This window comes from Anopheles aquasalis, chromosome X (genome assembly GCF_943734665.1).
Source record: "Anopheles aquasalis chromosome X, idAnoAquaMG_Q_19, whole genome shotgun sequence".
Taxonomy (NCBI): Eukaryota; Metazoa; Arthropoda; class Insecta; order Diptera; family Culicidae; genus Anopheles; species Anopheles aquasalis.
This window is the reverse complement of record NC_064876.1, coordinates 5,837,021-5,863,294: the sequence shown is the minus strand read 5'-3', so window position 1 is coordinate 5,863,294 and position 26,274 is coordinate 5,837,021. Positions and strand designations below refer to the sequence as shown.

The 26,274-nt window shown below is 49.5% G+C and overlaps 3 protein-coding genes and 1 pseudogene across 3 annotated transcripts in view; 1 reads left to right on the top strand and 3 right to left on the bottom strand.

Annotated features, from left to right (window-relative positions):
• Positions 1-26,274, bottom strand: part of LOC126575385 (alpha-2C adrenergic receptor) — a 108,477-nt gene that overhangs the window by 9,522 nt on the left and 72,681 nt on the right. The gene's annotated exons all lie outside the window — the stretch shown is intronic.
• On the bottom strand, positions 6,362-7,732 carry LOC126575471 (uncharacterized). The gene has a single exon (XM_050236218.1). The coding sequence runs from the start codon at positions 7,719-7,721 to the stop codon at positions 6,429-6,431; it is 1,293 nt and encodes a 430-aa protein (XP_050092175.1). The 5' UTR covers positions 7,722-7,732; the 3' UTR covers positions 6,362-6,428.
• Positions 11,039-12,778, bottom strand: LOC126575553 (uncharacterized). The gene has a single exon (XM_050236342.1). The coding sequence runs from the start codon at positions 12,770-12,772 to the stop codon at positions 11,555-11,557; it is 1,218 nt and encodes a 405-aa protein (XP_050092299.1). The 5' UTR covers positions 12,773-12,778; the 3' UTR covers positions 11,039-11,554.
• LOC126575632 (uncharacterized) lies at positions 12,989-14,232 on the top strand (annotated as a pseudogene).

The window sequence follows — 26,274 nt, the reverse complement described above, 5'->3', positions numbered from 1 at the left end:
GCATCCATCATACTGATACATTCCGACGCCTTTGGCCCGTCCTCCTTTTTCCTTCTATCGTGTTTTCTTTGTCTTTTGTTTCCCGCGTTTAAAGCACAGTAAAGTGCAGTACGGATCACTCTGTTGGTTAAATGGATAAATTTACAAGAAGATTGTGTTGAGCATCCCTGTCCTCTCCTTCTCTTTCTCTCTCGCTTTTTCTCTCTCATATGGTGAATTTATGACCCCGCCACCCCCAGTTCCTCTGTGAACAGAAAATTGCCCAAAAAGCACTTGTGAGAAACTGATGGCGGTTACCCTTGATGCACAGCCACATACACCAAAATGCAGTTGTGACACATACACACGGAGGATGGTGTATCTCCATCTCGACATGCAGCGACATCGCTTGGAACGACCTCGGGAAAAACCGACCGCTCCTTTGCCTCCCTTGACACGCCTTCTGAATCTGAATCGCGCCACTAGCTCGATAATGCGATGGCGTCCAAAAGTGCTAAACTATCCACCCTCAACCCCATCCCAAAACACCCCCTGCCTGGTCGTGGTGGTGCGGTAGGAACGTAAGGGACCCCACCGCTCACTTTCTCTCTCTCTCTCTCTCTCTCTCTCTCTCTCTCTTTTTCCCTTTAATCCTCCCGTGGGAAAAATTAAGGACACTTGCGAAAGCAGCGCACCTCGGGCTCGGTTGGCGGTTCGGCCCGGTGGAAGGTTGTTGGTCATGGGAGGGGTAATTGAATTAAATGACATTATAATAATGCCACCTCCTCGCACCCAGTACCCTTCGCATACCGTTCGAACATGCCGTCGTCGTCGTCACCGTTGTCCTTTTTGCCAACCCTCGCCACAAACACCACCACCACCATCGTCTCCCTTCACCGGCGGAAAAAAACCGCAGTCAACCGGGGCGGAAAGTTTACAAAACGCAGCACACCACCCACACTCACCCATCCCCCTCCCCCCTCCCCCCTCTACACGAACGGCTCTCACAGCTACGCTTTTTCGTTTTCGCTTTTTTTTCTCATTTCCTTTCTCCAGCCCTTTCCCCACGACCTTTCTCGGTCGTGGTACTTCTGCTACCTCGTGTACCAGGGGGTTTTGGAAGTATCATCGAAGTAGATCACCGACCCAAAGCCGGCCAACCAACAACAGGTATCCGGCTCTGCTCCCAGCACCATCACTGCTTCCCGGCTCGTTCGGATGGAAGAAGAACGCAGTCACGGCTCTTTATGCCAGCTACCACCATAAGGCCTTGGTGCTTGGCTGTTTAATTTTTTAAATCCGGCCACCATGAAACCTCCGGTCAAACGACCGAAAAGGGTATTTGGTGTGTGTTTGTGTGGGTGCGAGTGAGTTTGAGCATGAGAGAGACAAGGGAGGAGAGAAAGAGAGAGAGAGAGAGAGAGAGAGAGAGAGAGAGAGAGAGAGAGAGAGAGAGAGAGAGAGAGCGAGAAACGAAAAGAGAGGTGCTTGGGTTACAAAAAAAAAAAAGAAAGGAAAACCCAAACGATAGCCATCGGTTTTGGCGTTTGTCCGGGTGAGTGCCAAAAACCAGCATGCCATGGCAGGATAGCCGGGTGAAGCGAACCACGGCTAGTCGCTCGAATCATTTGCATGTCATAATTTTATGGAGTCATTACATCCTCGACCGCGAACGCACGGGTGCAGAAAGCAAGACCAAGAACCAAGACCAACCGATGCTCTCTCTCTCTCTCTCTCTCTCTCTCTCTCTTTCTTTCCCACTCTCTTTATTGTTGGCCGTGCGCTAAACCGTTTGGCTCGAAATGAGTTTTGATAATCGTGTCATGAATGCATGAGCTGCTTTACACGCCTGTGAGTGTGTATGCGTGTCTGTGTTTGTGGTCCATAAACAAACACGAAGGGAACACCTACAAACCACCTGTACCGCCGCGCGACCACTGCCACTGGAATGCAAGTGGCATCATGTTTCAATGAGCTCTTTCTCAGCCGCAGCCAGCAGCCAGCAACCATTGGTAACGTGGTAATGCGGTGTATGTGTGGGTGGGTAAATCCTTCCTTTCCTGTTCTTTGCTGTCCCGCTCAAATGCACGCTTCCTTCCATTATCCACGCTCCATCATCATCATCATCATCATCATTATCATCCGGAGCGGTCGGCGTGCGATCGAGCCAAGACGAGGGTGGTGGTAGGGATACGGCTGGGTATGAGTCTGAGTCGCGTCGATAGCAATTTAGTACCGTCGCCGGTAATTGAGCGTACGTGTGCGCATCGTAAAAGCAGCTTTTATCTCAACATCCCCCTTCTACCAACTTTTTCACCCCCCCCCCCCCCCCGCCGGAAGTACGGAACCAGCCTCGTCGACCGGCTGCTGTGGTGGCCCGAGTTTAGCCGTGCCGTACACCAGTGCACCAACAGCAGCACGCATGGGCACAGCGGATGTGAACAAAGAAAATGCAGAAAAGTGCATCCCCGGATCGTGGCACTTGGTGCGGCTTCCCGGGGGGGGAAGGGGTTCGGTTGCTGCACGATATAGATGCATGCGGAGAGCCCGCTGTGGGCTGGGCGATGATGATGATGGCGCGTGTCCTGGGGCGTGAAATCGTGCTCTCCATGCAGGGACGGGCAGGCAATGCATTGATTGTACATTGATTAAATGTTGTTGTGGTAAATTTTATGGCAGCCAGCTTCACACACATACACGGCGGGGGGGTTGGGGTGGTCTGCCATGAGGAACGGGGTGGAGGAAGGGGTGGCTTGCATGGTACGCGAGCGTTTGCGTTGTTGTTGTTGTTGTTTTTTTATCCTCCCCGATATGCGTTTCCGCGTTTCTCGTTTTCCTACCGGCAACCTTGAACGGTGCAGTGTGGTGTACAGTTGTGTTCAAAATAATAGCAGTGGGTGGTTCAAAGACTAAAAAGTTACATAAAATGATATTTCATTCTTCTATTCGAAATCTGTTTTTTGTCTATATAAAAAGGAACAGAAATTAAACAGGAATACATAGTTTACTTTTTAAAACCTACGCATTATTAAGGGCAATTTTAAATTAACTAAAAAAGTAGCTGTTCAAAAAAAATAGCAGTATTTGGCCTTTCATCCTAGAATATCAAATTTGAAAAGAAAAAAACGGGCCCGGGTACTGGTATTATTTTTTCCACTTCAATATTTTGTAGTATAGCTTTTATTCTTGATTACACAGGTGCATCGCTTTGGCATAGAGCTCGCAAGTCTTTGACATCGAGAGACAGGGATTGCAGCCTACGATTTATGAATTACAGACCAAAACTCTTCCTCATTATTCAGCTTTGCTTCCGAAACAGCACATTTGCCATCTACCCAAAGATTGCTGAACGGGTTTGAGATCAGGAGACTGCGCTGGCAACTCCATAACCTCGATGTTCTTCTGCTGAAACCACGCTTTTTCGCGGACTAGTATATTTTGGATCATTATCCTGTTGAAATAATAATTTTAATGGTATTTCTTCTTCAGCATAAGGAAACATGTCCTAGACGAGGATTCTGATGTATGCATGATGGTCTATGATGCCTGGTATACGATAAAATGGCCGGGCAATAGAGCAGGAAAAACATCCCAATGCCATTATATTGGCTCCCTTATGTTTTACTGTCTTCACCGTTTATTGCGGTCTGTATTCTGTGGCAAATGGACGTCTTACGTACTGACGGCGGTCTTTTGATCCAAAAAACACTACAAAACATTGCGGCATTGTTACTTGTACCAGTTGATATGGATTTTTGCAAACTTAAGATGGTTTGCAACATGTCGCTTCATCAACAATGTTGCCTATTTTTTGGCTAGTTTTCTAGGATGTGCATCGTTTCTGGCCACCAGTTTCTGCCTCCGCTTTCCATTTCAAATCATTGCTGATCATTTTGGCAGAGCACTCCAGTAATTATTCCTTTTTTTCAATTTTTTTTTAAATAAAATTCCGATTCTCTACAGAACAGTGTTTACTGCGTCCAATTTAAATGCTGTAAAAAAAGAAAAGTCTTGCCTTTCTTTCATTTTTGTTTTTTTTTTACATATTAACCAATTGATGGAAAAGCAAAAACTGCATAGATTGTTTTAAAAAGACAAAATACCAATGAAAACAGCTTAGAATCGCTCACCACTGCTATTATTTTGAAATTTTGGCAAACATATCAACAAATCGTTATTTAGGTGGTGCAAGTATTATGTCTTTCTGATCACTGATCCCACCACTACACACCCACATGATCGGTTGATAAAATAGACAGCGCATACTTGATTAAGGATCATTCCTTTCCAGGGTGGTTCGGCACTGCTATTATTTTGAACACAACTGTATGTAGTGGTGAAGCTTTTGCTGCTCGGCTAGCTCCATTCACCATTCTGGTACACCACCATGTGTGTGTTGTGTTTGGCCTTTCTACGCCCGTACCACGTCCCCCTCAGCCCCATGCTTCGTGTACATTCGTGTGCCATTGTTGTGGTAGCGAGGACGGCATTTCCCCCCGATTTCCCCGATGGTTTGCTCGCGCACGCACTCGGCGCTTCGTGTCGATGGTTTTATATTATTATTAATTTACTAATTGCGGTAGCCACAACTACCACCACCACCATCACCACCACCATTACCTGATTACGTAGTGCGCTCGCGAAGTCGCCGCTCAAGCGCTAGCATCGAACCACCAGAAGCGAACGTTCTCCCTACCGCGATACCTCTCAATATGTTAAAAGGCAATCAAAGCTGGCGAGCTGCCGGGTTTTGTCCGTGTGTTCTTTGGCCGGATACCAGCCAGTCAGTCGGCCGGTCCGGCAAGCCAGCAATGGTACGTGACCGAGATGCCCACGCGCCGCTGCCCGCTCTCTCTCTCTCTCTCTCTCTCTCTCTCTCTCTCTCTCTCTCTCTCTCTCAAAACTCCTGCGCGTACAGTAAGCACCGCCAGATTCGAAGATTTATTGCTTTCCTACCCTCCCCAGAACTTCATCTCCTACCAACCTCTACCACCCCCTTAGCACTTCGCTACGTTCCGGCGACTGCGACTCTGTTCTGGTGCTGCTTAAAGTTTAATGGGCGATTATCGATTGGTGTGTGTGTGTGTGAGTGGCCATGGCCGAGACAACAAACCTCCGAAAACATTCGTTTCGAAAGCTGGAAGCTGGTTGCCATCTACGTTGCTCACTACCCACCCCACATTCCCACCCAGACCCCCCCCGGGTCCGGCCTGACGACGGTCTGCTCATTTTCACCGAACGCTCGAGCGGAGGAACGAGCGAACGGAGGAACGAACGAGCCAATTTCCTGTACGACACAATCGCGTCCGATTTACGATTCGATCCGCGCTGAACCAGACCACCAGACCGGCTGGCTGGCCGAGCGTCTTCATACTGGACTCCTTTGCCAGCAAGAAGAGCCAACCAAAGGGGGGAGAGTGAGGGGGTTGGGGTAAAGGGGGGGGGGGGGCGGAAGCAGCGGCAGCGGGAAGTAATATCACCGATGACATAAATTAATTTCAAATGGCAATAAATTACCACGATCCTCCCCCCCCCCCCCCCCCCCCTACCCCCTGGCACCTCGATTCCCAATCAACCTGCCCTTCGTCTTCATCCCCTAACATCCACCAGGTGAGGGTGAGGGTGGGGGAGGTGATGCGGAGTCGGCGTAGTGACCAAGCTGAAAAAACCATCAGCTTCCGAAACACCACCGGCCGGTCTCATCGGCAGGTGGCGTGACGGGGTGGGGGGTGGTTTGTCGGGGGCTGATTTCTCGACTTTCCAGCCACCAGCCACCCCGTAATCGTGGCTATCGATTGCCGCTGGCACCTCGATCGATTGCCGCTGGGGATGGGAGGTAAAGAATATATATAAGTCGACCGGCCGTCGGGGTCATCCTTTGGGGGGTGACCGAGTGGGTGGGGCCATCCCGCGCTAACTGATTCTTCCGCGGGAATCGGAACGGGATTGCGCGATTCGATACGCCCACCGCCCGATGAAGACGATGATGATGCTGATGATGATGCTGATGATGATGACGATGATCACTGCGTGCGGATTGTCAGTGGTGAATGGCGCCACCCCCATCCCCCCCCCCCATCCCTTCCTAGGAAATAAGGGAAAGAAAACTTTTAATGAACCACCACCAACATCGGACTGGCGAGCGCGCGCGCGCCCGCCCGGCATGTGAATCAACGTTCCTACCCCATCCCTCCCCCATCCACGAGGTGATTGAGTTTCGATTAGATAGCGCTGGAGCCCTGTCTGGATTGAATTGCCGTTTTGGCGACCCCCTAATTCGGGCCCCTAATTGGTGGAGCGCAAGACGAGCGTAGCTAAGTGGCTAAGCGGCTGCCCGTGCGTTCTGTGTTTGCTAAATCGATTGCTTTATTGTTGTTGTTGTTTTAGGCGGGGGTGCGGGGGGGGGGGATCTGTGGCCGTGCCATGCCGTGCCGGGCCGTGCTTTCCCTTCAGACACCCTTCGTTTTCGTCTTCTTGTACTCCTTCAGGTAGTAGGCGTAGTCGGTGTTCGGTTTGAAGCCCTTGAACATGTCCTTCACCTTCGCCAGCCGGTCCTGCGCCTCCTGGCCCACCCCCTTGCGCTTGATAAACTTCTCGAAGATGTCGGTGTGGGCGGCGAGCAGCTTGAGCCGCTCGAGCGGCAATTCCTTCTCGTACCGGCGCACCAGCCCGAACACGACCGCGAACGCCTCCATCCGGAAGCTGGACCGGGGCAGCGTGTTGATCAGCAGCAGGTACTTGCCAAAGGTGAGCGACTTCCACGTCGTCGCATCGACGGTGAACAGCGTCGTGTAGCAGCGCTTGTAGTAGTCCGGGTAGCGTTCGGCAAAGTCCCGCACCTGGCGCCACTCGCCGGCAATGATCAGCTTGCGCCACCGGTCCAGGATCGGTGTGGCGACGTCGAGGTACAGCTTCTGCAGCGGGCTGCTCGTATCGACCGCACTCGCGTCCAACGCATCGTACGCCATCACGAGCGGTGCGGCTTCGGCGCCACGCTTCAGCAGCTCCACCTTCAGCAACCGGTAGATGGCCAGCTTCTGGTCGGTGTCGTCCAGGTGGCGGACAAAGTCGAGCAGGTTGTCGATGCGATCCACCTGGTTCGCCGTCTTACGGTAGATGTTGCGGATGAGCGCCTCGTACAGGGACGGCAGGTTCACTTTCTGCTGCTGGCACCGCTGGTAGTACTCGTGCGCTTGCTTCGTATCGCCGGTGGCAACGGTGGCCAGTACGAGCTCCTGGTACAGCTTGGTCAGCTCCTGCTGTACCGTCCCAACTCGGCCCTGCAGCTGGACCGACCGTGACTTTTCCTCGTTCAGCTCGAGCTGCACCGCCTGGATCCGCTGGTCGGACTCACCGGTCAGCCGCTGCCGCTCCTGGCGCATCTGACGCCGTAAGTCGTCGAGCAGCAGTTCACAGAAGTTGTTGCTCGACTGGTCGGCCCGGGTCCGTTCTTCGCGCTCCACGCACTCGGTCAGGTTTTTGCGCGTGTAGTGAAAACCGAGCAGCAGCGTGGTCCACGCCGTCGAGCACTCGAGCGGTGCGTCGGTCAGGGTGCCGAGCTGCTTCAGCAACCCACTACCGACCTGCACCGTACAGTCTGGGCCATCGGAGGCGTCGGTAAACGGATCGGGCGTCTCTGCTGAGCACCGGACGGTGCCCATCAGCACCGTAACGCTCAGCAGCAGCACCAGTGCCACTGTCCGCGTTACGGGCACAGTTTCTTCGTTGCGTTCTGACCTCATCCCGTGCTGTGTCTGTGGTTGGCCACTGGTTGGCGACGACGATGGCTTTATACGCCAGGGCCAACCGGATACACACCGCTGGGATGGTGCGCCGGTGGCTCTGAATGATGAAATGTAAATGTTTGTATAGATGTCATGATGTTCATTGTGCACCCGCCGGGGGGTGGGGGGGGGGGGGGGGGGGCGGCGGGGACGATGACAGCGACAAATCACTACCTTCGGTGGCGGCACCGGCTGGCCAAGGCTGAGATTAATGATCCGGCTTGCACAATATGTAAATGAAAGCAATCGGCATCCACACATCGGCACACCCACACACACACACACACTTCTCCCGATGGCAACCAATTTCCGGTGCACAAACACGTGCACGTTGAGGGATCGGGATCAATCGCATTCGGTTTGCACCATGCCACCAGGCGGAGTGCGGAAGCCAAAGATGGATCCCAATGAACTGGGTCAAGCTACTACTGCTCCTGCTGTCCTTCCGGATCCGGATCCTTTCATATTCCCGGACTGGAATCGGTCTTGGTCCCGGTCCGGTCCGGTCCAGTCAGTCAACCGACGGCAAATGCGCATAGCCATTTGTGGGTTGAGCGATTCGTGTATGTGTTTGTGCTCCTGAACGTTGACGATATTATGTTTTCTTTTTTGCGTGCCCAACAGGAAGGAAGCGCCATTCCGATCTCTTGGATCTTGGATTAGACCGTTAACATGTCAGGCACAGCAATCGCGCGTTGTTTTTAAAAGGTTTTTTCAAATGGTTTTTCGTGACATACAGTTTTTCAAGTTTTTACAGTGAATGTTGATTCTTTCAAAAGTATTGTGTAGAAACTTTTGGATTAAGCGAAGAAAAAATGACAAAGATATTAATTTTTGAAAAGTCGCAGATGCATGCAGATTCAATGCAGCGCTCGCTACTTTTTTTTATTCATCGTAGCATAAAAACTGTGCCTTTTCTTTAACAATGGTGAGAAAATCGTTTTTTTAGGACAAAATCGTAAAAAACATTACACTAATATTGAAGATGAAAAATTCAAAACGCCACCAAAAATCGGAAAATTGGAAAATCAGGAAAAACTCACCGGGTCTTCTTGGATAAAATTATAAGCTATAAACAGAATATTAATTTGTATTTTTCCGATGACCCGTTTTGCGGCTACGATGGAATCCCTTTATTGTCCGAATCAAAAGACTTGCCCAGTTAAGCGACGAACCCGGTGTTTGTGATCATTGATCAATCGCCGTCACCATTATAGTGTGAACTATTTCAAATGCTGCCAAAAACCGGGAAAACAGCAATTTCCACAAAAACTCAACGGGACTACCTGGATCAACTTATATTCTACCTAAAAACAGAGCTGCTGATTGGTATATTTTGGATGACCCGGCACGAGCCCGGTACGATGGGCACCGGAGAATGTACGGGGTGCGCCATCAGGCGGTACCCTATTTTAAAGTCACACTTTAGATTGCAAATAATCAGTCAATAGTGGAAACTTCGATCGTGCAATGGATCGTGCTGTGGTTCTTTTTGAAAAATAAGGTTTATGCAAACAAATTGAAGGCTATGAAACAACTTAAAGCAAATATTAGAGCTGAAAATGCCAAAATAACTCCCTAAATGTTGTCAAATACACTGCAAAATGGCCGAAAAAGGGTTGCTTTTGTATGGCGACTGAAGGCGGTCATTTGATCGATATCATATTTTGAGTATTGGTTAAAAAATGACAGAGTTATTCAGCTTTAAAATAGGGTACTGGCTGATGGCGCACCCTGTATCTTTTCGAAGGACACATCTTCCCAAATTTGATGCCATGGATGAAGTATTTAAAATAGAACTGAAATAATGTTGAAAAGTTGTAGTGTGATGTGTGTCACTTGAAAAAACTAGTTTAATGGTTTCCATCATAAAAAAAATCGATAAAATGAGCAAACAATGTTTTACTTGTTCATTTTGTTAATAACCCTTAAGTTATGTTTCCGTTTGGTCAAATTTGTGTAGACCGTTTGGGTCGATTACTTCTTTATCTGGATAAACAATTCAACAAATGGTATGGCTCATTATAAAGTGTACAGAATCAAGCCAAACGGACATTTGGACGGTAATTACTGTTTACTGTAGATCTCGAAAGCCAACAAATTGCTTGGCCAAGTATACCGCATGACTGAAGAATTTACAAATCCCATGTACATCAAGGCGGTTTATTGTAGGTGTTGCACGTGGAGCATGATTGCGTCGTCTAGAGTCCGCATGCCGCCGCTCGTATCACGCGCATCGAACCGATTCAGCGGAGGTTCACGTGATTTGCTCTGCCTTCGCCTGTCGTGGATTAGGCAAGGTGTTATGCCTCCCTGTCGTACTCGTTGTTTGCCGCTGGTCTTAGAACCGTTGTTGATGCGTAGAGCAGTAAGCCAATGTTTGTTTATTGCAGGTCTACTACTTGAAGGATTCGTGGACTCGCGTGCACTGCTAGCTGCCTTGGATATTGTTTCTTGGATGTTGTTTCTTGTATGTCGTTTTAGTGTTTGAGTGATGCGTCAACTTGATTTGGCCGTGTTGCCCGTCACGTTTTTAAATGAATAAAATAACAATCATAATCACAATCACAATACAGCACGAGCACGAAGCCGAGTTGCAGCAATGAAACAAATCGCCGCAATTGCAAATCGCACCCTTTTATCATCTGGATAAAGCAAGCGCAACTCTCGAATCTTCTGCTCGAATCCTGCAACCTTCATACTACTGTGTCACGAAAGTAAAATGAATTACGATTTTTTTAAAATTCCTCTTTTATTCGTCCAAATCAATTTCGTCCCCTTAAAAGTAATCCCTTCAAACATACGGCTCGTCCGTCCTTATATATGTTTAAAAAAAAGTAATCCCTCCTCGATGTAGTGCACATGCGCCAACGGATTTTTCAGTTTTGGAAATACTTGGAAAATTCGACTTTAGGCATGGCCTTCAGCTCCTTCTTCGCAGCGGCTAGAATCGGTTCTATCGCGTCAAACGGGTGTCCCCGGAGGAACTTTTTTTGGCGTTTTTAATAGCCAGATATCACACGATGCTAAATCAGGTGAAAGCGATGGTTTTGGAACGATATGGCTGGAGTTTTTAGCGAAAAAGTCACGGAAAACAAACGCTAGTCACTGGTACCAATGGAACCAGTTGCGTTCTGACGCGTTGGAGGCCCAAACCATTGTTCAAAATGTAATAAACGAATTGGTTGAGTATGCCAATATCATCAGCAAGGTTTCTAGTTGTTAATCGACGGTTTTCCAACAGCAATTTTTTTATTTGTTGAGCGTGAGGCTTGTCAGTTGACGTTGATGGTCACCTTCGGACATTCTTCGTCTTCAACAAGTTCCTGGAAGTTTTTGGACCACTTGTTAACATTTTTTTTTTAACTTAGTGTTAATATGAAAGGCTTTCTGCATCATTCTCTACCCCTCCGCAAACCAAATTTTATGTAAATTCTTTAGCAAATAAATTTCGAAATGTCAAAAAACGAAGAATTCGCTTTTAGTAGCTCACAAAAAAAATCATATTTCAAAAACCTCAAATCATTATTTTTACGTAAAACTTGGTATGAATGTCAATCACAGTCCAGCCAACCAAAAAAAAAATATGAGAATGAAAAAAATCGTTCACACGACCAAATACCGTTCCCATTCATCTTACTTTCGTGGCACAGTAGTAGCTTTAAAAAGTTAGTCCCGATAGTGCGAACAAGAGTTTGGCCCCTTTGGCTCAAGGCTTTAAAAAGGCTAGCGGTCTCGGTTGCTCAGTTCACCTTCCCCCCTTTCGATTCGATTTATTCGACACTGCTATTTTAGCCCTTCTTCCCTTGCTTCCTTTGCTGCTGCATCCGCTTCCACTCCTTGACGTACTTCTTCTCGAACGCTTTCAGGTAGACGCCGTACTGCTTACCCTGCCCCATGCTGAACCGCTTCTCGAGCTTGGCGATCCGGTCCATGGTGGGCCGGTGGCGGCCCGCCTGCTCCGCCTGCTTCTTCAGCCGGAACACGGTGAACGAGAGGCGTATCAGTAGCGGCTCGAGCACATTCTTGTCCTTCTTGGCGAACTGCTCCAGCAGATCAATCCCCCGCTCGACGCTGAACAGGCGCAGCTCGAGCGTCGGTAGCCCCATCGCCAGCTTGAAGAAGTACACTTTAACCATCTTGTTCCACTGCTGCTGCGTGATGGTGGTGATCGACCGCAGCTGGTACACGTAGTAGCGCGGATAGTCCCGGGCGAACCGGGTCAGCGCGTCGTGGTTAAAGTAGTGGCCCTCGAGGAAATCCGCCCGGTAGCGCTCGGTCATCGGGGCGAGCAGCGGGTCAGTTTCGTTGGCCGGCAGCACGGACCGTGCGTCGATGCCGAACACGAGCGCCATCGGGGTGCGGAGTAGCACCCGGCCGAGTATCGGTTTGGCCCCACGGTACAGCTCACGCCGTTCCGCTTCGCCCGGTAGGGCGCGTATGAAATCGAGCAGATTCAACAGCGTCTGCTCGCGCAGCTCCTTGTTGGTGCGGATCGCCTCGATGATCTGGGCGGGCGTTAGCTGCTGCTGGGCGGTCGCATGGTACAGGAGCGCCTCCTTCGTCCGGCCCGCTTCGATGCAGTAGATGAAGTGTTTGCGGCGCAGCTGTGCCATCAGTGCGGCACCCTGCTCAACCTCCCGTTCGAGCGCGACAATCCGCGGATGGTGCGTGGCGTGCAGCTGCTGGAGCTCCTCGAGAAAGAACGTCTGCTCGCGGTACCAGTTGGTGAGCTGCTTGGGAAAGGCGGCCCGGGTATCGCGCCGGGTCGCCGCACTCACTCGGCACTGCTGGCAGGCCTGCTCGTAGCGCTCGCTCGCTAGCTGGTGGTTACAGCTGGCCAACGGTTGACAGGGGCTCGGTAGGGCCGGTACGATCATGTCCACCGGTACGGTGCAGATGTCTTCCCCGGCCAGCACGGTCGTTGTGCCAAGCGTAAGCGCAAGCGCAAGTAACGCAAACCACAACACTTGCTGCCGCTGCCGCTGCCGCTGTATTGATGTCATCATGGCGACCATCGTTACTGGTGGTCCGTGCGGTCGTGTGCGGCTCTTATAGCACGCGGGTTCAGCCAGGTCCACACCAACGCCAGGTAAACATTTGCTCGCTGTCAGATGGCAAGGGGAACCGAATCAATCACCGCCGTTGCAGCTGTTTTAGAGCAAACAGACCGCTCTCCGATAAAAGACCTCCCTGGGCTGGTGCCCTCACAAAAAACACGCACAGTATGGGCTTCCCGTTTGTCATCAGCGCGGTGCTGGCGCTCGCTGGTGCCCGTTCCGCCAGTGGCGCCGACGTGCTGGAGGAGAACGCACTCGATGGTTGCGGCACCAGTCACCGGGCGTTCCACGATGCGGCCTACGGGTGGCAGTACACGCCGTGTCGGTCCGAAAACAATGGAGCGTGCTTCGTGACGGCCCACGAGGAACGCTACCGTGCGCTGGTGAAGGCGTGCGACGAGACACACTCGAACCAGTCCGCCCGGATGCGCCAGTACCGGGCTGACTTGCCAAACTACTCGAGTGACGTCATCATCGCGCTCAGTCAGCTCAACGTCACGCTGCGCACCCACCACGACCGGCTCGAGTCGATCGTACAGGATCACCATGGCGTCCTGCTGAACACCACCGAGTACGCCCGGCACCTGGTGCGTGCCATCGTGCTGGCCAGCCTCGAGGCGAACCGTACCGACGTGGCGCTCCAGCACTACACCGCGTTGCTCGAACCGGGCCCCAAGCAGCTGGTGCAGGAAAGCTACCAGGCACACAACGGGGGCCGCAAGGTGGCCCTGTTGCTACAGTTCGTTCGTGCGCTGCCGTCCGCGGAGGAACGGACCGCGGTCTACCGGCAGCTGGAGGAGCTACTTCAAACCAACCAGCAGGACGAACGTTACCCGGGTATCCTGTTCGCTGAGGACGCGTCCCGGTACGGTGCCGGGTCGGCGAAATACCAGCCGAACCCGGAGCGCTACCCGAAGCGAGTGCTGGATCGCTGGCAGCGCCAGCTGCTGGATGGTTTCTTCACCGAACCGGTCCAGTTCGCGGCTGACCATCCCGGTTACTACGAGCGCATCGAGCCGGAACTGTTGCGCTCCGTCACGGAACGCTGGTCGGCGGAGGCGTGGCCGACGGTCGTTACGTATCCGAACGCGTTGCCCCGCCCGGAGCAGCGTATCCGTGCGTTCCGGTTACTGCTCGAGGCACTGGCCCCCCATGCCCAGCACCTGAACGATCGGCATCTGATGCAGCTCGCCGGTGAGATATCGCGGCTCGAGCGGGGGCTCACTGGCCAGCAGGAGCAGCAGCAGAAGCTAACCGAACTACGCGCGATATTCCCGCAGCTCACCTACGATCGTAGCTTCCTCACTTACACCGAACTGTTTGCCGTGTACAAACCGGCCGCCATTTGATGATGATGACGTCAGGGCCAAGAGATGACATGAAATATATTCACGCACGCAAGTATCGCACTCTGGATCCGTTGTGCTTTCTTGAGGGGGCTTGATCATCACCCCTGAACAGGGGACTAAACTTTGGAGGGTTTACCGCACCATCTGCTAGCAGCTAGCGATCCGAAACTTCCCCCAAGGGGCCATTCCCCCAGGGCATGCAGCTCCTCATTCAATCAGACATTCTCATGCGCTTTCTCCTTCTACTCTCGTTCTCGGCACTTGGCACTTCGCAGTTGGCAGCATTCCTTAAGCGGCCCATAGACGTTCAATTTTATTTTGTTTGTTTGCTTGTTTGTTTGTTGTATATTTGAGCTCATTGGCCAGAAACGACTAGATGAGCTGTCCGGATAGAAAATTGCGTATACATGATCGACATAATAAGATACACGTAAACCTAGGCGAATCTCAGGCGCTCCCTGAAATCTGTTATCGGGAGATTGTAGTCGAAGTGCGTGGCAACGTTTTTAAAGCTACGCGTCATGGCGACTGTGGGCTCGTGGTCGGCATATCGGTGGTAAAGCGTGCTGGATCGCAAGAGACTGACGGAATCTAGCCGTAAGCCTGGGAACATTTAGTTTTAGCCTCTCCAGGAGGGCAGGCGCGTCAATAACCCCGGTTAATAAGTTAGCTAAAAAAGAGAGCCTGCTGGTTGCGGCGACGTTTGTCAAGAGGTTCGAGGCCCAGAAGGAGACAGCGTATTTCGTATTCTGGCGTGTTGTCATAGCTTAAGGGGGGACTTCGGTATTTAATTTTGTTTTGCGACACATGTTTTTAACATGGAAGCTGATCCTCTCACGAGTTTTGTGTAAAAGTTTTGGATCAATCGAGGAAAAACTGGCAAAGATACAGATTTTTGAAGCGCGTTTCCCAAAACCAACGTTTTCAAAGTCGGTGCCCATCGTACCGTAAAAACTGCTGGTGCGATCGATTCGGAATTTTTAACACATAATTTGCACACTCTTTGCCAGGTAACCTCGTGGAGAGATCATTAAAATTGTTTTTACTTTTTTTAAAACAATTCTGTAAAGCTCGTTTTTGTTGGCAGAATCGCAAAAAGCATCACTTTTTCAACTTCAAAAAACTACCAAAAATCGAAAAATTGGAACATCAACAAAAACTCTCCGGAACTACCTAGATAAACTCATAATCTTTCAAACGAGTATCGACTTGTACATTTCAAATGATCCATCATGTCGCAACGATGGGCACCGTAAAAAGTAACTTTTCGTCGACACGCCTACCAACATTTGATGCCACAGATTAATTTTTCAATGAATGTTGTTCAAAACAATACTAAATATTCTTCAAAAGTTGTAGATTGATGTGCCATTTATTTAAATAAATAAAGTTGTATGGTTACGTCAAAAAAAATCGTCAAAAAAGGCCTTTTTTTGGGCCGAAAATACCGAAATCCCCCCTTAACCGCGGTAATTTCCTTACCGCATACCGGGTAAGTTTGCGTTGAACTGCCTCCATTCTAGCTGACCAACTGGAGTGGTGGGCCGACCAAGCAACTGCGTTTGATCCCAATGGGATACATTGCGCTCCTGTCAAAAAAGTTTAAGATTTTCAGCAAGCTGAAAATATATTGAGGAGGCTGAATATTGGCGTCGTCTGTGGCCCTGATTAATGAAACATTGAGGACTAGGCCCATGTTGCCCACATATGAGCAATAAAAATACAACGACAATTCAACGCAATTCTTGCATCCAAAACATTGATAAATAAAATTGTGCGTCTATGGGCCGCTTTATGGTTAACTCTCTACGCGAAAAGCGAAGAAGGGGTTGGGGTTGAAGGGAATGCGAGCTGGGATGGGCTGTCCTTCCCGAAAGCCCCCGAGAAATTCGATCGAGGATGACAAAATTTAATTAAAATTACACTAATTGGGTTGAAAGAGCGTTGAGCTAAAAGAAGTTAACCAAGTGACCGGCCAGCCAGCGAGCCAGCAAACCGGCCACCGTTTTGTTGACTGACTGATTGACTCTCTCTCTCCCTCTCCCTCTCTCTCTCGCTCTCTCCCCAGGATTGGAAAGAAAAAAAACTATTGAAGGACGCACCGAGAAACCGAGGGCGAGCTAGTTTGATCGTCACAACTCAACCTACCCCGAGGGTGTGGAGGTGCACCCTTCATCCCCCGTCCCACGCCACCGTCAGCTGTCAGCGGGCCCGGGTGTGCACCGAGGCGTGCCGAATGTTTGTCGAAATGTAAGACGCGGTTAACATCCCAGCTCCAGTACGGCTGTCAACCGGGAGTTAATTGCGATTCCGGTGCCAGTGCCACACACCAACCTCGCCCCTCCACGTGCGTGCCCCGGAACGGTGCGCAAGTTAATTATGAGCAGCAGCCCCTAGCTGCTTCTAGGAGCAATAATTAAAACAGCGAAACGGAGGGGCCAGCGAGCGGCGCAGCAAATGGATTTTGCCGGGGGGGGTGGGCAGCAGCAACCAATCTACTTCTGCGAAGCGCACCACCGTGGCCGCACGTGGCCCCCCTCGGTGGGGTGGTGGGGGGATGACTGTCAGGGGGAGGGAGGGTTTTGATTCGAAGTACCTGTCACTCGGCTGTCTCGGTCCCGTTGTTGCTCCCTGGCTGCTTCGACGAATCGAATATTAATATTCATTCCAGCAGGGTAGAAACAGTGTCCCGAGGCTCTGGCGGGGGGTGGCGCTTTGGCCATCTTTGGCATTCACCATCGCCGTCGTCGTCGTCGCCGCGTGGGGAATGATTAATAATTTGTGGACCCGGTTGTGGAGGCTGTGTCGCACAAACTCTTTCGCTCGCTCGCTCGCTCGCTAGCTTAGTAACCATCCCCATCTGCCTTTCATCAATATTTGAAGTGACGAAGCGCGCAAGATGGCGCCCATCAAGGGCATTTCAAGGGTGCAAAAAGCCCGAGGGGAGGGGGTGGATGGGGAAGGGAAAACGGGGGTTCGGCGTTGGACCGACTCTATAACGTGCCGAGACTAACCGGCCGAGGACCGGCGACTAAGCGAGCGTGAAATCGCTGGTTTTGCTCCTGTGACTTTCGGTGGTGGTGGTGGATTGTGGGATAGGGGTGGTCCCACACACTCTTCTAAGGGAGGCTGATTAGCCCCTCTCTCTCTCTCTCTCTCTCTCTCTCCACGTGGAATCTACGTGAAATGCACACGCGTGCGGTGCTAATTGAATTTTAATGCTGACCATTATGCTCGCGACTGGGCTGTGCTGTGCTGGCCAGGGAAAAAGGGATCGTCAGCATAATTACCGAACCACACCTGTGTGTGCCCACGTGCCCATGAGTGTGTGAAGAGAGAGATTTTCTGCGCTGAGTGTGTTATTCTTCGTCGATGATTATGACGCGGTCGCGGACACGGATCTTTCGCTTTTGTATTGCACGTTCGCCATTCATCCGCTCCTTCCGTTGGCTTTCAAACGATCCATACATCCAGCAGTTGCCAGGCAGTCCGGCATTCCAGTGGCGGGCCCTTTTCGAATCCATGCTCTGGCGCTTTGGTAGCGGATGTTGAATAAAAATACGTAACAACTCAACAGTTCGTCGAGAGCACATTGAGAGGCTCTCATACTCGAGTTCGCAGAACGACAAAAATGCATTTAAAAAAAGTGACGAAATTTGCCGATTTTTCATGGACAAACCGTTAATTGCAGTGCAGAAACTAAAAATGCAACATCATTAACAGTTATTTATAAGTCATCAGACAAAATTTAAAAATGCTCTATCAGTGGAACTCCAATCGAGATGGCGAAAAAAGCGAAGCAACTTCATTCTGAGGTTTGAGCGTTTCAAAAACGGTATCCTGACGCGTCCAAAACGGTTATCGTGTGCCTCTTTATGAGTGTCGGATATGGCCGATCCAGAATCTGCAAGATCTTGGTGCTATTGCCCATCAATAAAAGCATCACAAGAGGGCATGGTTCTGGCTGACTCTGATCGACAGAAAGCTCCAAAGGATGCTGATCGGACCGAGGGATTGGCCGTGAGGTCGGTGCAACTGGGCAAACAGTTAAGAAAGGCACAGAAAGAGTTGAAAAACATCTGCGCAAATATGTTTTCAACTGCCACTGTCGAAATTACCGACTAACTGCCGGAATCCTGCTCGGAATGGCGCAGAATAAACTGATAAACTCCCTTTCCACATGTAAGTTACAGAACATAATTAGAGTAAGGTGGGGCAAACGTTTGTTTTAAGGTCTTTGGAGCACAGCGTGCCGTAAAATTGGCAATCCTTACAAGGATTAGTGAAACATCGTAAAGTTCACTATTAGATATAAACATTGCTTTACAGAGTGCGAGAGTGCTCGGAGAAATAAGGTAAAGATTGTTTTTCGTCGAAATAATGTAATATTCTAACGCGCGGTAAACGTGTTTTAGTAAAGGAAATAATAGTGTTCGTAAAATTGTTATTGTGCCTTTTGGTAACTACTACCAATGTCTATCAAAAGTAGTGTTACACACTTTTATACGTTTTGCCAATCTTGAGTCATTCGGTGTAAAGCCCTAAAATCCATAATGGGGCAAAAGCTCATGCCGCGAGTGGAGCAAACCGTCGAATCCGAATAATCATGCATTTGTGTTCTTTTGTACAATCGTACAGGAACTACAAAAGAAAAACGAAGAGAAAGGTGTGCACTTCCGAAATAGGAAATCATCACAAGCACTCCATTCAAGAAAAATCTTTAACTAAAGGATTCAGAGCAAACCTTAAACCAAACCAGATCCAGAAACAGCACAAAAATGTTTAACCACTAAAGGAGAACCACTAAAGGTTTAACCACTAAAGGGAAGAGAAGGGATTAAAGCTCGTTAAAAAAATTGAGAGCGTTGTTACTCTGAGACATATTTTTGAACAGAATATTATAAGGTTCCTTACTAAAGGAGACATATTAATAAAAGGGAAAAGATTGAAAAACACTGACACACATGAATTCATGAATAATTGCTGCATTTCAAAGGATTGAACTTTTGCCCCATCACATCCGAACTATCAATACAAAAGTTCTATTCGAAGGTTGTCAAAGAATAACTAGAATAATAGGTAATGAATCGAGCTGGTACTTTTACAGTAGAGATGTAAATAGATGATGAATAAATGAATGCATTTTTTTCAGTTCTAACTTCAATTCATTTTTTTTGTTAAAAATCAAAAACCCACTAGGGTCGAACTTACGGTTCACCCTTGCCCTATCTGTCATTTATTTATTTTTTTATCACCATTCAAATTTTGACCCTTTTTTAATGCATACGTTAGGCTGGTAACTGGTGAATGGCTCTGTACCAGGCACAATTTCACCGGGTTGTTGTTGTTTTCTATTTGTTGCGGTATTGAATTTTCCCCCGCGTTTTTTTTTGTTGGCTACTCCCAGGCCTGCCCAGGATGGCACTTCGGACCACCGGTGACCTGCTTAGGGGTTCTGGGAAGACCGGAGTTGTAAAGTTTTTGGACGACGCTCGGTTGCATTTCCAGCGACGATCCAGCCTGAAAAGTCGCCATCGCCAACCTGCAACTGCACGTGGGCAGCTTTGTGTGGAGGTGACCGGCGGGCTAAGTCTCTGAATGGAGGTGTAGTGGCGGGGAGGGGGGGGTATATGTCCCGAAAAGTAGTTCGAAGAAAGCAGGAAGCGGCAGCAAGTTTGGTAGATGATGTGCAGTGCTTTTCTCTCTCTCTCTCTCTCTCTCTCTCTCTCTCTCTCTCTCTCTCTCTGTCTCTCTGCACCGGAATAGGTTGTCTCGTTAGTTATGGGCCATGGCTGGAACCCTATTCCCCGTGGAACCCTTTTGAGGTTCGTTCGATTTGCTTGTCGGTAGCCACCGACTGCACAACTTCCGCCCTTGTAGCGTTGTGTGTGAGTGAGTGAGTGTGTGTGCGCTAACAAAACTGTAACACACTCGCCACTATGGCCGCACCGCACCGCCAAAGAGCGCAAAGAGAACCCTTCTTTCGTTTCCTTTGCATTGCCAGCACGTCCAACGGGCCCCAAGGAACGTGGCGTCAAATTAAAAAAAAACAGAAGAAAAGAAAAACCAAGAAAAAAAAAACTATCAAGACGTGAGCGACCATTCGCACACGTTCACCTTCCCCCCACCACACCCGCTTGTGCCCCTCTTATCCTTCCCGTCAAGTGGCTGTAAAATGAGGCAGACGGTGTCGACGGTTGCTGCTGCTGCACAGCGCACCGAGACCGTGCCATCCGAGGACATTATTGGTCCCCCCGGGGTGGGGGGGGAAAGGAGTGGAAGGTAGGCCACGGAATGTAGGAGTGAAGTGAAAGCGAAACATGCCAGCGCCAGAGAGTGTTGTGGATGGGGAGGAACACAGGGAAGAGGGGGGAGGGGGTGGTTGTGGGACACGAAAAGTAATTACTATTGTGTTAAAGTTTATGCTCCGGCTTCATGCTCGTTAGCACTTCAAGCGCGCCCACGGAAGCGAATCCTCTTTTGTCATCTTTTCTCTCTCTCGCTCTTTCTCTCTTTCTCTGCCGTGTCTCCCGCTTTTCGTTCTGCCTTCTGTTCTTCTTCTTCTTCGCTTCGCTCGGGCTCGGCGGCGGTCCTCGTCCTTGGTCCACCGTCACTGCAATGGTTCGTGCCAATGTCGCCAGCACTCAAACACATCCCTTACCACACATCTGGCCATCTTCTACATCTCTGTGTGTGTCTAGGTGTGTGTGTGTGTTTTGTGTTGTGATAGGAGCAAAGTGCGACGCCCCCATACCCCATAAATCATTACAAATTGCAGCCGTACCGCCGCACCGATGTGCCACATACCAGTGGCTGGCTGGCTGGCTGGCTGGCTACCTCGCTGGCCACGAGGTCACCAGTTGAGGGAGATTAAAAACAATTATGGACATGATGCTTTCGGAAATTAATAGTGGCTCGCTAGTGTAGTGGCGAGTGGCTTCAGTCGGTCGCCTGTCCTTGGCCAGCCCCCGGTCCAGGGGAGCCTTTCGGAGGCCATTGGCGAGGCAGATTCCGGATCATCGTTCGCCGAAGGAACTGGGCATTACAGCGACAACCTTCGCACGGCACGGTGGGGCCACACCAACGACATTGACCTCGGCGGTAGCGGATTTCGGCGGCCGAATGGAGCCGGCTAATAGGTTGTTTGCCGGAAAGCCTTCTGGGCAGGTATGTGTGCGCACGCGACGAGACGTGCCTTATCAGACTGCTGGATGCTGATGCCGTTGGCCAAATCCCCAGAAGTCTCACTACAACCCCGCGTCCCCCACCTTTTCACCATAAAATTGAACAGCTCCTCCGGGTGGAAGGCATTTTCGCACACCATTTTATTTTTGAATGGATTCGGGCAGACAGGAAGGGCCAGGAGAATTTACTCCTGCTACGGCTGCGTGAATGTGGCCCAAGGCGATGGTGAGCCACAGAGGGAGACAAGAGAGTGAGAGAGAGAGAGCGAGAGAGAAACCTCAGTCACCCATTCATCGATCGTTCGGTTGATGGCTGATTGGATTGCCACCGACGTTGCCGGTTCGAAGGCAGGTACGATAAGGCGACGAAGGAGGGAAGCAGATTAGTGAGGTTATCAGCGGGTAGGCCACCAAATCATTACCTTTGATGGTGGTACACGCGTGAGAGTCACGGTGGTCACGGGCACGGGAATGAGGATCGTCTTTTGCACCACTCGGTCTCGAACCGTAAGCCATCCAAGCGTGGTGCTAGCGGGGTTGGGAACCCCCCCCCCCCCCCCCCAGTTGAAAATTGATCTAATGCTTCCAGCTTGATGGCCCTCGATGGCTCCGTACACCACATTTGGTCTCCAAGGTCTCTTCAGGTGTGTGAAATGAATAATTTATAGGGGAATGAATGTGCCCACCAGATGGCACCTAGTAGCAGCACTAGCACATTGCAAATGGCCGCAAGTGTGACAAGGTAGCACCGCTCCCGGTGGCCATACACACTCGGCTAACACGTCGCTAGAATAAAAGGGAAAGGGCGGGGAGGTGGCTGAATGAAAAGATTTCTTCACCGGAGCGCGTAGTGAAGTGAGCGAGCAGTTCTCGCGTGGGGCGGGTGACTAAGCTGATAACATTATTATTTTTATTATAATCATCATCCGCGTTTGACGCGCGACAACGAGTTGCCCCGACCGAGCGAAGAGCGAGCGCGCCCGCGCGCGAAAGACATTTATTTGTCCGCGCAGCGCTCACCGGCGCTTGCTACTACTTTCACTCCTACCACCCCCCCACCGCAGTTCAACGGTTCAGTCCAACGTCATTTTTCTTCTGCAATTCTTTGGCCACCACCCCCCCAACCACCACCAGCCGAAATAATTGGATTCTGTCAATCTTCTTCCTTGTTTGTCGCTGCTGCAACGACAGCGACAGCGTCGCGAGTCCTACATACGCGAGGCCGAGTCCCATATGCTCGGCTTCCCCACGCCCCGTCATCTCCATCCCATTTCATCCCTTAATGGTCCTGATGAGATTAGGAAGGTCGTCAAGGTGGTGACGGTGGTGGTGGTGGGCGCGTAGCGCGAAGTACCACCGCCACCAAACGAGCCAACCAGATTTATTCTATTAACGTGCTCCTGCTGACGCTGACGCACCCCCCCCCCCCACCCCTCCCCCCATTGCACCTCATTTCGATCCGATTACTCATCACCTTTTTTCTGAGGAGGATGGGAGTCAAACTTTTTCACCCTCTCACGAGCATCCCCCTCCGTAAGATTGATCGTGCGCGACCGTGGCAACGCTCGCTCGCTCGCTCGCTCGCTGCCCCGTGGCCGTGATTGATTTGGTTCCTGGGGCTGGCGAGGCGAGAGGGTGGTGAGTGAGCGTGTGCCAAAAAGATTTTGCCCAAGTGTCAAGCGCAGACCGGTATGACACTGCTAATTTGCTTAAGCTGCCGCTACTGCTGCTGGTTCCCCGGGGGGGAAGGTGGGCTTTCAGGGACGTTAATCATTTTCCTGAAGTTGGCCTCGGTTGGGAGAGGTCTGGACTGCAAGTGCGATACGCTCTTGACACGCTCGACCGGCAGCAACGGAATGGCAGGTACAGAATTTGACGGGGGGGATGTGGGATGGTGGTGTTGCGTTGGTTGCGTTGATCCCACCATTAGGGCGCGCACTACATGTTAATTTAAGGGGGAACTTCGGTATTTAATTTTGTTTTGTGACACATATTGTTTACATTTTTCCCTGAATGCTGATCCATTGAAGATCATTGTGTAAAAGTTTTGGATCAATCGGGGTAAAACAGACAAAGTTACAGATTTTCTGAAATCCGCGTTTCATTCAAGACTCCATGCAGCTCGCTACTTTGAAGAGCGTTTCCCAAAACGCACGTTTTCAAAGTCGGTGTCCATCGTACCGTAAAAACTACTGGGCCGATCAATTTGAAATTTTTAACACATAATCTGCACACTTTTTGCCAGGTAACCTCGTTGAGAGATCATTAAAATTGTTTTTACTTTTTTTAAAACAATTCTGTAAAGCTCGTTTTTTTGGCAGAATCGCAAAAAGCATCACTTTTTCAACTTCAAAAATCTCACAAAAATCGAAAAATTAGAATATCCACAAAAACTTTGTACCTAGATAAACTTACAACCTTTCTAACGAATATCGATTTGTATGTTTCAGATGATCCGTCATGTCGCTACGATGGGCACCGTAAACAGTAACTTTTCGTCGACACGCCTACCAACATTTGATGCCACAGATTAATTTTTCAATGAATGTTGTTCAAAACAATACTAAATATTCTTCAAAAGTTTTAGATTGATGTGCCATTTATTTGGATCAATAAAGTTGATTGGTTACGTCAAAAAAAATCGTCAAAAACGGGCCTTTTATTGGCCAGAAAATACCGAAGTCTGCCCTTAAAGTATTAAGTGTATGGCCTCACGTATGACCCCAAAAACCGAGAATCTTGAAAACTAGACGCAATCTTAAGAACTAGACTTGGCAAAATCAAAATCGAACAATGGATAATGTAGATTAAAATGCTGAATCATTGATAAGAGCGGTTCGTTATAACTGTAACGCTGCATACGGAACTGTGGTACTAGGAATTCGTATTTGCGAAGAGTACGCTTAGGGACGTGAACGAAGAGTCTAACCAATGATCAATGGCGATACCGTCGCTCCATCTCGACTCGGACCTACCAAACCCTCTCTGTCCATCCGGAAGGCCTAAGGGCTGGGTCGTCATCTGCCATCCTCCTGAGATCGTCATACAACGCGTACAGCTCCGCGTGGTATCGGCTTCTCCTTCGTCTCTCCTACCATACGGGGCCTATTATCCTTCTGGGAACTCTCCTCTCGAACGCGGATAAGAGGGCTTCGTCCATTCTGGACAGTGTCTAAGTATTAAAGGCGTATGTGAGTACTGGTAGGTGTATACGTCATATACAGCCTTCTCGACAGATTTTGTGAGTGAACCAGTTTCCTCAGGCAGAAGTATGACCGGTTGGCTGCTAGTACCCTAGCGTGAATCTCTTGTGTTATATCATTGTATTCTCGTCGAATTTGAACATTTTGTCACCTATTAGTACATCACCCCCAAGCATATTGGGCTTAACAACTTGTCAGGCGGCACCAGCAGCACTTGTGGCACCATCAGCGCCACCATAAACTTGGTCTTGGCCTCGTTGACCTGCAATCCGAGGTCTTTTCCCGCTTGCTCTATCCGTATGTAGGCTTACGCTACATCGGAAAGCCTTAGACCAATTATATCTATGTCATCAGCGTATGCCAGGATCTGCGGTGACTTGAAGAAGATAGTCCCTAAACCAATCTCCAAACTATGCAGTTAAAGGAACACCAACTTATACAGTTTAATTTAAGAATTGAACGAACAGGACAAGTATAAAGAGCCTATAAGCTGACTGAGGACATTCCTATAATGGCTGCTGAAGTTTAGCTTACTATCGAGCGTTACACCAAGATCACATACTTCCGCGATACGATAACAGCGCGATACGCGAATAGCGATATTGCGTTATTCTACTAAGAACCAGCTACGACCCGGTGCTAGTGCTAACCAATTTTTTTTAAATGTCGTATTTTTTCTAGGTTGTCAGTACTGTGATTGAGATCCATGACAAGTTTTACGTCAACACAATGATTAGTTTTTGAGATATGAATTTTTTTGTGAGGTACTAAAAGTGTATACCTCTATTTTTGCTATTTAGAAATTAATTGAGCAAAGAACTTGCTCAAAATTTGGTTTGCGAAAAGGTAAAAAATGATGGAGAAAGTCTTTAATGCAGGCTACTATCTAAGTCAATCAAAAATGTTAACAAGTGGTAAAAAGTCTTTCAGCAAAGCCAGGAACGTGTTGAACAAGAAGAAAGTCCTGGGCGACTATCATCGTCAATTGACAAGGCTCACGCCCCACAAATCAAAACTTTCTTATTGGAAAACCGTCAAGTAACAACTAGAGCCCTTGCTGATAACATTGCCATATTCATATAGTTCGTCAATTACATTTTGAAAAATGTATTAGGCCTCCAACGCGTCCGAAATCGACTGTTACCGTTGGTACCGGCGACTAGCGTTGGTTTTCCGCGACTTTTTCGCCAAAAACTCTAGTCATACCGTTCCAAAACCGTCGCTTTCACCTGATGTGGCATGATTTGACTTCTGGCTATTAAAAAAGCTCAAAAGATCGCTCCAGGGGCACCGTTTTGCAAAGATAGAGCCGATTCAAGCCACTGCGAAGGAGGAGCTGAAGGCTATCTCTAGAGTCTACTATTTCACTAGTTTCCAAAACTCGTAAATCCGTTCGCACAAGTGCATTGCATCGAGGGGGAGGGGCGGTTACTTTGGAGGCGACGAAGTTGATTTGGAGGAATAAAGCAGGAAAAAATCGTAATTCTTCTTATTTATTGTACACAACTACTACAGAGAACTACAATATTGAGTCTGTCAAACGCAGATTTCAGTGTCAGCATAAATGGCATGGTACGTAGAAATAAACTCTAGCAGGCCAGACAAAACGGACCTTTTGGGGAAGAAGCCGTGCTGTCTGGTACTGATGCGATGCACGAGAGCCCTATAAACAATCATTTCGATGTCTTTGGACCTAGCGCAAAGCGTAGCGAATT

What these genes read in the sequence shown, in the direction of transcription:
- LOC126575553 (XM_050236342.1), bottom strand. Translation starts at nt 12,772, where the DNA reads ATGATGACATCAATACAGCGGCAGCGGCAGCGGCAGCAAGTGTTGTGG.
- LOC126575471 (XM_050236218.1), bottom strand. Translation starts at nt 7,721, where the DNA reads ATGAGGTCAGAACGCAACGAAGAAACTGTGCCCGTAACGCGGACAGTG.